The following is a 12,419-nucleotide window of genomic DNA, read 5'->3' as shown; positions in this document are numbered from 1 at the left end:
AGTCACTACCAACATGTTATTGTAAACCATTACACTAATAAAGTCACTACCAACATGTTATTGGCATCCATCACACTAATAAAGTCACTACCGACATGTTATTGGCAACCATCACATTAATAAAGTCACTACCAACATGTTATTGTCAACCATGGCTCTAATAGTCACTACCAATATAATATTGGCAACCATCACACTAATAAAGTCACTACCAACATGTTATTGTAAACCATCACACTAATAAAGTCACTACCAACATGTTATTGTAAACCATCACACTAATAAAGTCACTACCAACATGTTATTGGCATCCATCACACTAATAAAGTCACTACCAACATGTTATTGGCATCCATCACACTAATAAAGTCACTACCGACATGTTATTGGCAACCATCACATTAATAAAGTCACTACCAACATGTTATTGTCAACCATGGCTCTAATAGTCACTACCAATATAATATTGGTAACCATCACACTAATAATGTCACTACCAACATGTTATTGTAAACCATCACACTAATAAAGTCACTACCAACATGTTATTGGCATCCATCACACTAATAAAGTCACTACCGACATGTTATTGGCAACCGTCACATTAATAAAGTCACTACCAACATGTTATTGTCAACCATGGCTCTAATAGTCACTACCAATATAAGATTGGCAACCATCACACTAATAATGTCACTACCAACATGTTATTGGCATCCATCACACTAATAAAGTCACTACCGACATGTTATTGGCAACCATCACATTAATAAAGTCACTACCAACATGTTATTGTCAACCATGGCTCTAATAGTCACTACCAATATAATATTGGCAACCATCACACTAATAAAGTCACTACCAACATGTTATTTTAAACCATCACACTAATAAAGTCACTACCGACATGTTATTGGCATCCATCACACTAATAAAGTCACTACCGACATGTTATTGGCAACCATCACATTAATAAAGTCACTACCAACATGTTATTGTCAACCATGGCTCTAATAGTCACTACCAATATAATATTGGCAACCATCACACTAATAAAGTCACTACCAACATGTTATTGGCATCCATCACACTAATAAAGTCACTACCGACATGTTATTGGCAACCATCACATTAATAAAGTCACTACCAACATGTTATTGTCAACCATGGCTCTAATAGTCACTACCAATATAATATTGGCAACCATCACACTAATAAAGTCACTACCAACATGTTATTGGCATCCATCACACTAATAAAGTCACTACCGACATGTTATTGGCAACCATCACATTAATAAAGTCATTACCAACATGTTATTGTCAACCATGGCTCTAATAGTCACTACCAATATAATATTGGTAACCATCACACTAATAATGTCACTACCAACATGTTATTGTAAACCATCACACTAATAAAGTCACTACCAACATGTTATTGGCATCCATCACACTAATAAAGTCACTACCGACATGTTATTGGCAACCGTCACATTAATAAAGTCACTACCAACATGTTATTGTCAACCATGGCTCTAATAGTCACTACCAATATAAGATTGGCAACCATCACACTAATAATGTCACTACCAACATGTTATTGGCATCCATCACACTAATAAAGTCACTACCGACATGTTATTGGTAAACATCACATTAATAAAGTCACTACCGACATGTTATTGTCAACCATGGCTCTAATAGTCACTACCAATATAATATTGGCAACCATCACACTAATAAAGTCACTACCAACATGTTATTTTAAACCATCACACTAATAAAGTCACTACCGACATGTTATTGGCAACCATCACATTAATAAAGTCACTACCAACATGTTATTGTCAACCATGGCTCTAATAGTCACTACCAATATAATATTGGCAACCATCACACTAATAAAGTCACTACCAACATGTTATTGTAAACCATCACACTAATAAAGTCACTACCAACATGTTATTGGCATCCATCACACTAATAAAGTCACTACCGACATGTTATTGGCAACCATCACATTAATAAAGTCACTACCAACATGTTATTGTCAACCATGGCTCTAATAGTCACTACCAATATAATATTGGCAACCATCACACTAATAAAGTCACTACCAACATGTTATTGGCATCCATCACACTAATAAAGTCACTACCGACATGTTATTGGCAACCATCACATTAATAAAGTCACTACCAACATGTTATTGTCAACCATGGCTCTAATAGTCACTACCAATATAATATTGGCAACCATCACACTAATAAAGTCACTACCAACATGTTATTGGCATCCATCACACTAATAAAGTCACTACCGACATGTTATTGGCAACCATCACATTAATAAAGTCATTACCAACATGTTATTGTCAACCATGGCTCTAATAGTCACTACCAATATAATATTGGTAACCATCACACTAATAATGTCACTACCAACATGTTATTGTAAACCATCACACTAATAAAGTCACTACCAACATGTTATTGGCATCCATCACACTAATAAAGTCACTACCGACATGTTATTGGCAACCGTCACATTAATAAAGTCACTACCAACATGTTATTGTCAACCATGGCTCTAATAGTCACTACCAATATAAGATTGGCAACCATCACACTAATAATGTCACTACCAACATGTTATTGGCATCCATCACACTAATAAAGTCACTACCGACATGTTATTGGCAACCATCACATTAATAAAGTCACTACCAACATGTTATTGTCAACCATGGCTCTAATAGTCACTACCAATATAATATTGGCAACCATCACGCTAATAAAGTCACTACCAACATGTTATTTTAAACCATCACACTAATAAAGTCACTACCGACATGTTATTGGCATCCATCACACTAATAAAGTCACTACCGACATGTTATTGGCAACCATCACATTAATAAAGTCACTACCAACATGTTATTGTCAACCATGGCTCTAATAGTCACTACCAATATAATATTGGCAACCATCACACTAATAAAGTCACTACCAACATGTTATTGTAAACCATCACACTAATAAAGTCACTACCAACATGTTATTGGCATCCATCACACTAATAAAGTCACTACCGACATGTTATTGGCAACCATCACATTAATAAAGTCACTACCAACATGTTATTGTCAACCATGGCTCTAATAGTCACTACCAATATAATATTGGCAACCATCACACTAATAAAGTCACTACCAACATGTTATTGTAAACCATCACACTAATAAAGTCACTACCAACATGTTATTGGCATCCATCACACTAATAAAGTCACTACCGACATGTTATTGGCAACCATCACATTAATAAAGTCACTACCAACATGTTATTGTCAACCATGGCTCTAATAGTCACTACCAATATAATATTGGCAACCATCACACTAATAATGTCACTACCAACATGTTATTGTAAACCATCACACTAATAAAGTCACTACCAACATGTTATTGGCATCCATCACACTAATAAAGTCACTACCGACATGTTATTGGCAACCGTCACATTAATAAAGTCACTACCAACATGTTATTGTCAACCATGGCTCTAATAGTCACTACCAATATAAGATTGGCAACCATCACACTAATAATGTCACTACCAACATGTTATTGGCATCCATCACACTAATAAAGTCACTACCGACATGTTATTTGCAACCATCACATTAATAAAGTCACTACCAACATGTTATTGTCAACCATGGCTCTAATAGTCACTACCAATATAATATTGGCAACCATCACACTAATAAAGTCACTACCAACATGTTATTTTAAACCATCACACTAATAAAGTCACTACCGACATGTTATTGGCATCCATCACACTAATAAAGTCACTACCGACATGTTATTGGCAACCATCACATTAATAAAGTCACTACCAACATGTTATTGTCAACCATGGCTCTAATAGTCACTACCAATATAATATTGGCAACCATCACACTAATAAAGTCACTACCAACATGTTATTGTAAACCATCACACTAATAAAGTCACTACCAACATGTTATTGGCATCCATCACACTAATAAAGTCACTACCGACAAGTTATTGGCAACCATCACATTAATAAAGTCACTACCAACATGTTATTGTCAACCATGGCTCTAATAGTCACTACCAATATAATATTGGCAACCTTCACACTAATAAAGTCACTACCAACATGTTATTGGCATCCATCACACTAATAAAGTCACTACCGACATGTTATTGGCAACCATCACATTAATAAAGTCACTACCAACATGTTATTGTCAACCATGGCTCTAATAGTCACTACCAATATAATATTGGCAACCATCACACTAATAAAGTCACTACCAACATGTTATTGGCATCCATCACACTAATAAAGTCACTACCGACATGTTATTGGCAACCATCACATTAATAAAGTCATTACCAACATGTTATTGTCAACCATGGCTCTAATAGTCACTACCAATATAATATTGGTAACCATCACACTAATAATGTCACTACCAACATGTTATTGTAAACCATCACACTAATAAAGTCACTACCAACATGTTATTGGCATCCATCACACTAATAAAGTCACTACCGACATGTTATTGGCAACCGTCACATTAATAAAGTCACTACCAACATGTTATTGTCAACCATGGCTCTAATAGTCACTACCAATATAAGATTGGCAACCATCACACTAATAATGTCACTACCAACATGTTATTGGCATCCATCACACTAATAAAGTCACTACCGACATGTTATTGGCAACCATCACATTAATAAAGTCACTACCAACATGTTATTGTCAACCATGGCTCTAATAGTCACTACCAATATAATATTGGCAACCATCACGCTAATAAAGTCACTACCAACATGTTATTTTAAACCATCACACTAATAAAGTCACTACCGACATGTTATTGGCATCCATCACACTAATAAAGTCACTACCGACATGTTATTGGCAACCATCACATTAATAAAGTCACTACCAACATGTTATTGTCAACCATGGCTCTAATAGTCACTACCAATATAATATTGGCAACCATCACACTAATAAAGTCACTACCAACATGTTATTGTAAACCATCACACTAATAAAGTCACTACCAACATGTTATTGGCATCCATCACACTAATAAAGTCACTACCGACATGTTATTGGCAACCATCACATTAATAAAGTCACTACCAACATGTTATTGTCAACCATGGCTCTAATAGTCACTACCAATATAATATTGGCAACCATCACACTAATAAAGTCACTACCAACATGTTATTGTAAACCATCACACTAATAAAGTCACTACCAACATGTTATTGGCATCCATCACACTAATAAAGTCACTACCGACATGTTATTGGCAACCATCACATTAATAAAGTCACTACCAACATGTTATTGTCAACCATGGCTCTAATAGTCACTACCAATATAATATTGGCAACCATCACACTAATAAAGTCACTACCAACATGTTATTGTAAACCATCACACTAATAAAGTCACTACCGACATGTTATTGGCATCCATCACACTAACAAAGTCACTACCAACATGTTATTGTCAACCATGGCTCTAATAGTCACTACCAATATAATATTGGCAACCATCACACTAATAAAGTCACTACCAACATGTTATTGTAAACCATCACACTAATAAAGTCACTACCAACATGTTATTGGCATCCATCACACTAATAAAGTCACTACCGACATGTTATTGGCAACCATCACATTAATAAAGTCACTACCAACATGTTATTGTCAACCATGGCTCTAATAGTCACTACCAATATAATATTGGCAACCATCACACTAATAAAGTCACTACCAACATGTTATTGTAAACCATCACACTAATAAAGTCACTACCAACATGTTATTGGCATCCATCACACTAATAAAGTCACTACCGACATGTTATTGGCAACCATGGCTCTAATAGTCACTACCAATATAATATTGGTAACCATCACACTAATAATGTCACTACCAACATGTTATTGTCAACCATGGCTCTAATAGTCACTACCAATATAATATTGGTAACCATCACACTAATAATGTCACTACCAACATGTTATTGTAAACCATCACACTAATAAAGTCACTACCAACATGTTATTGGCATCCATCACACTAATAAAGTCACTACCGACATGTTATTGGCAACCATCACATTAATAAAGTCACTACCAACATGTTATTGTCAACCATGGCTCTAATAGTCACTACCAATATAAGATTGGCAACCATCACACTAATGTCACTACCAACATGTTATTGGCAACCATCACACTAATAGTCATTACCAACATGTTATTGGCAACCATCACACTAATAGTCATTACCAACATGTTATTGGCTACCATCACACTAATAAAATCACTACCAACATGTTATTGGCAACCATCACACTAATAAAGTCACTACCAACATGCTATTGTCAACCATCACACTGATAAAGTCACTACCAACATGGTATTGGCAACCATGGCTCTAATAAAGTCACTACCAAGATGTTATTGTCAACCATCACACTAATAAAGTCACTACCAACATGTTATTGGCAACCATGGCTCTAATAAGGTCACTACCAACATGTTATTGTCAACCATCACACTAATAAAGTCACTACCAACATGTTATTGGCAACCATGGCTCTAATAAGGTCACTACCAGCATGTTATTGTCAACCATCACACTAATAAAGTCACTACCAACATGTTATTGGCAACCATGGCTCTAATATAGTCACTACCAACATGAAATTGGCAACCATGGCTCTAATAAAGTCACTACCAACATGTTATTGTCAACCATCACACTAATAAAGTCACTACCAACATGTTATTGTCAACCATCACACTAATAAAGTCACTACCAACATGTTATTGGCAACAATGGCTCTAATAAAGTCACTACCAACATGTTATTGTCAACCATGGCTCTAATAAAGTCACTACCAACATGTTATTGGCAACCATGACTCTAATAAAGTCACTACCAACATGTTATTGGCATCCATGACTCTAATAAAGTCACCAACAACTTACCTTAAAGGTTCTGATTCCGGACTGCCATTAGTTACACGTGATATCATCCCTTCATGGAATTGCCTTAGGTTTTTGACAAACTTCTGTGGGCAGCCGAACTTCAGGAGGATATTCCAGAGAAGCTCCCTGTTGACGGTGTCAAAAGCCTTCGACAGATCAATAAAAGCAACCAAGAGGTCTTGGTGCTGCTTCCTACAGTTCTCCTGAAGCTTCCGTGTTGTGAACACCATGTCCACAGTGCTTCTGTCCTTCCTAAAACCCCATTGTGACTCCGGCAACAGGTCTTCCGTGATGTTGTTCACCAGCTTGTGTAGCATGACTTTAGCCAGGACTTTACCAGCAACATCCAGAAATGAAATGCTACGACTGTTGCCACAGAGGGACTTGTCCCCCTCGCCTTTGTAGATGGTGATAATATTGGCATCTCTCCACTGCTGGGGGACAGTTTCATGCTTCCACGCATTGCTGATGACAAGGAGAAGGGCATGGATGGAAAGGTAGTCTCCTTGCTTGAAGATCTCCGCAGGGATGCTGTCAAGACCATGGGTCTTGTTGTCTTAACCTCTCCAAAGGTTGGTGGAAAGTCAATGTCATGGATGGTTGGGTAGTTAGGTAGTTCCTCCAGAACTAAGGGGTCTGTTGGGGCGGGCTGATTTAGCAGAGTTTCAAAATGTTCTGCCCATCTTTCGGTGATAAGCTCATGATCTTTGATGAAGGTTGTACCATCGTTAGACTTCAGCGGGGAGACAGCGCAGTTTCTTTGGCTGTAGATGGTGGAAGGTCAAGGTCATGGATGGTTGGGTAGTGAGTTAGTTCTTCCAGAACTGAGGGGTCTGTTGGGGCAGGCTGATTTAGGAGAGTTTCAAAATATTCTGCCCATCTTTTGGTGATAAGCTTCTGGTCTTTGATGAGGGTTGTACCATCGTTAGACTTCAGCGTGGAGACAGTGCAGTTTGTTTGGCCGTAGATGGTGGAAGGTCAAGGCCATGGATGGTTGGGTAGTCAGGTAGTTGCTCCAGAACGGAGGGGTCTGTTGGGAAGGGTTGATTTAGCAGAGTTTCAAAATGTTCTGCTTATCTTTTGGTGATAAGCTTCTGGTCTTTGATGAGGGTTGTACCATCGTTAGACTTCAGCGGGGAAACAGCGTAGTTTCTTGGGCCGTGGATGGTGGAAGGTCAAAGTCATGGATGGTTGGGTAGTGAGGTAGTTATTCCAGAACTTAGGGGTCTGTTGGGGCGGGCTGATTTAGCAGAGTTTCAAAATGTTCTGCCCATTTTTCGGTGATAAGCTTATGGTCTTTGATGAAGGTTGTACCATCGTTAGACTTCAGCGGGGAGACAGCACAGTTTCTTGGGCCGTAGATGGTGGAAGGTCAAGGTCATGGAATGTTGGGTAGTCAGGTAGTTCCTCCAGAATTGAGGGGTCTGTTGGGGAAGGCTGATTTAGCAGAGTTTCAAAATGTTCTCCCTATCTTTTGGTGATGAGCTTCTGGTCTTTTATGATGGTTGTACCATCGTTATACTTCAGCGGGGAGACAGCGCAGTTTCTTGGGCCAATGATGGTGGAAGGTCAAGGTCATGGATGGTTGGGTAGTCAGGTAGTTCCTCCAGAACTGAGGGGTCTGTTGGGGAGGGCTGATTTAGCAGAGTTTCAAAATGTTCTGCCCATCTTTTAGTGATGAGCTTCTGGTCTTTTATGAGGGTTGTACCATCGTTAGACTTCAACGGGGAGACAGCGCAGTTTCTTTGGCCGTAGATGGTGGAAGGTCAAGGTCATGGATGGTTGGGTAGTGAGGTAGTTCCTCCAGAACTGAGGGGTCTGTTGGGGCAGGCTGATTTAGCAGAGTTTCAAAATGTTCTGCCTATCTTTTAGTGATGAGCTTCTGGTCTTTTATGAGGGTTGTACCATCGTTAGACTTCAGCGGGGAGACAGCGCAGTTTCTTTGGCCGTAGATGGTGGAAGGTCAAGGTCATGGATGGTTGGGTAGTGAGGTAGTTCCTCCAGAACTGAGGGGTCTGTTGGGGCGGGCTGATTTAGCAGAGTTTCAAAATGTTCTGCCTATCTTTTGGTGATGAGCTTCTGGTCTTTTATGAGGGTTGTACCATCGTTAGGCTTCAGCGGGGAGACCGCGCAGTTTCTTGGGCTGTAGATTGTTTTCTCTGCATAGTAAAAGTTGTGCATATCATTTTTGTTGGCATGAGATTGCCTTTGATATCTACCACTCATTCTTCACGGCACGCAATTTTGACTGCACCTGAATAGAAGCTTCCGGTGCATTCATACCTGCTCCCGTTATCAGACACCCCATCGCCACCAGACTTTGTTTCATTTCCGGTAGCTGGTCTCACCGAGGCAGAGATGAATACCTGCGCAGAGGAGCTTGTTTAAAGTGACCTTGGGGTGCGCATGTCCCAGCAGCACTTATTCACTGTGAGAGGGTGGGATCCGGTGGCAAGGGGAACCCAGGACGACCGGCACTCTTCCACAGTTGCAGGAGGCTGCCGGAGCTCCAGTTTTTTTGAAGGACCGCCTGTCGTGTGCCGCCAACCACATTGCTTTTTTCTCAAAGTGTGCTCCCCTAGCCTTTGTCTTCCTAGACTTACTCACAAGGTAGCGTGTCTTTGCCGTATCCCTGGCTAGGGGGCAGTCAGTTACTAGGCCTTTGCCAAGGGCCACCTGGGGTAACAGTAGTTAAGGGGTTAACCTCCTAGTGCCCCTAGACCCCCAGAGAGGAGCCTCTACTGCCGGATGCACTTTAATGTCATGCCCAGGACATAAATAAATACATACACACACACACACACATATATATATATATATTCACACATATATGTCTGTATATATACAGAAATATAAATACATATATAAATATATATATATATACATATGTATAAATACATATTACATATACATTGTATATACATATGTTCACATATATATATTTAGATGTATTTAAATGTATATATGTATGTATACATATGTATATAAATGCATGTGCATATATATTCATATCTATATATATATATATGTTAGTGTATATATGTATGTATGTATACACATACATACACTTACATATATATACATAAATATATACATATTTATAATGTATACATACAATATATATATACACATATACATCCATATATACATCTATACTGTGTATATATATATATATATATATATATATATATATACACACTGTATACACATACACACAAATATATTCCACCAAAATAATAATAGTGTAGATTATACTAATTACTGGTGATATTGGATAATGGTGTACATTTTATGGTTATTTTCCAACCAGAAAAATGCAGATTTATAGAAAGTTGACACACGAATACTAGATTTGCAGGGTGAACATTGGAATGCAATTATTGATACATATATTTGACAACATGAAAACATGAATTGAGTTTAAAAAAAGGAAAGACATGAAAATTAATGTTAATATTTGACCCAATAAAAACTTGTAATATTATTTTTCACAATTAGTTTTCTTTTCAAATGTTGACATAAATCCTGTTTTTTTTTTTTTTTTTTTTTAAAGAAGCGGAGTAGTTTTATTGCAATAATACGCGACTGACGCCCTAAAAAGGACTCGGAAGCAACTCATGTTAAAACTTTTTATTTATTTTCCTGTCAGTCATTTCACAAACAAAGTCAGAACACTTCAGATAAATTCAACTTCAGCTCTCCTTGCTGCCGTTTTAAAAAGTCACTCCTCCCCGCTGGACTCGCTGGTGCCGTCGTCCGAGGCTCTGACGGCCGCTCTGAGGGCGGCCAGCCAGCGCCGCTTCAAGTCCTCGCCCTGGCAGGAGAAGACGTGCACACTTTGGCAGTGGCGCAGGCTGAAGTCTCCCTGGAGCTCTGCAGGAGCTTCCCCCACGCTGCAGCCTGCCAGGGGGATGGTGGACAGGGGGGCGGGGGTCCTAAAGAGAACCCAGGTGTGAGGTTACCGGGGGTGGGGGGGTGTGGTGTTGTTACCTGTGGGGTGGCGTAGAGGGAGAGGAGGGGGGGCTCCGTGGTGGTGACCACGCCCCACACCTGCTGACACCTTCTGGGATGGTCGCCGTACTGCAGGAAGCCGCTCATGGTGGAGTCACTGCAGGACTGAAGCACAGCATCATGGATCTAACTCCACTATATTAAGACCTCAGACCTTTCTGGCTCCTTTTTTTTTTATTAGGGACCGAATTTGGGACAGAGGACCCTATTGAATTTCTAGCGTTTTATTCTTTATTTTATCAATATTCCGCAGCTTTGAGCTGTAATTTGACCCCATTAAAATGCTTCAAAAAGTCACCAAATTTGACACACACATCAGGACTGGCAAACATTGCAATTTAAATCAGAAAACCTAACCCCAAAACTAAAAATTGCGCTCTAGCGCCCCATAGGAAGAAAACAGACAAAACTGCCTGTAACTTCCAGTAGGAATGTCGTAGCGACATTAAACAAAACCTCTATGTAGGTCTCACTTAGACCTAGCTTTCATACACTGACATCCTTCAGCAAAAATCAACAGGAAGTTTGCAATTCCCCCTTCAAAACCAACGTTTTGTAAAAACACTCACCTTTGCCTCTTTGAGCTGTAATTTGACCCCCTTAACATGCCTTAAAACTCAAACTGGACACACACATCAGGACTGGGGAAAATTGCGATCTATTCGAAAAACCTAACCCCAAAACTCAAAATTGCGCTCTAGCGCCCCCAAGGAAGAAAACATAGAAAAAACTGCTCCTAGGAAGAAAACACAGACAAAACTGCCTGTAACTTCCAGTAGGAATGTCGTAGAGACATGAAACAAAAACCTCTATGTAGGTCTCACTTAGACCCACATTTCATGTACTGACAACCCCAAGCAAATATCAACAGGAAGTTTGCAATTCCCCCTTCAAAACAAAAGTTTTGTAAAAACACTTATCTTTGCCTCTTTGAGCTGTAATTTGACCCCCTTAACATGCTTCAAAACTCACCAAACTGGACACACACATCAGGATTGGCGAAAATTGCGATCTATTCAAAAAACCTAACCCCAAAACTCAAAATTGCGCTCAGCGCCCCCTAGGAAGAAAACGGACAAAACTGCCTGTAACTTCCAGTAGGAATGTCGTAGCAACATAAAACAAAAACCTCTATGTAGGTCTCACTCAGACCTAGATTTCATACACTGACATCCTTCAGTAAAAATCAACAGGATGTTTGCAATTCCTCCTTCAAAACAAAAGTTTTGTAAAAACACTCACCTTTGCCTCTTTGAGCTGTAATTTGACCCCCTTAGCATGCTTCAAAACTCAAACTGGACACACACATCAGGACTGGCGAAAATTGCGATC

General features: G+C 39.0%; 1 protein-coding gene across 2 annotated transcripts in view; it reads right to left on the bottom strand.

The window, feature by feature from the left end:
• Positions 1-10,691: 10,691 nt before the first annotated feature.
• The window catches only part of LOC133560975 (FYVE, RhoGEF and PH domain-containing protein 4-like), a 41,153-nt gene continuing 39,425 nt past the window's right edge, over positions 10,692-12,419 (bottom strand). For both annotated transcript variants that reach the window (XM_061914053.1, XM_061914054.1), the window contains exon 15: positions 10,692-11,192. In XM_061914053.1, the coding sequence (XP_061770037.1) occupies positions 10,878-11,192 (315 nt within the window). In that variant the 3' untranslated portion in view covers positions 10,692-10,877. The remainder of the gene's footprint in view (positions 11,193-12,419) is intronic.

This window comes from Nerophis ophidion, linkage group LG10 (genome assembly GCF_033978795.1).
Source record: "Nerophis ophidion isolate RoL-2023_Sa linkage group LG10, RoL_Noph_v1.0, whole genome shotgun sequence".
NCBI lineage: Eukaryota > Metazoa > Chordata > Actinopteri > Syngnathiformes > Syngnathidae > Nerophis > Nerophis ophidion.
The sequence above is the reverse complement of the archived record's forward strand: the minus strand, read 5'-3'. Positions and strand labels throughout refer to the sequence as shown.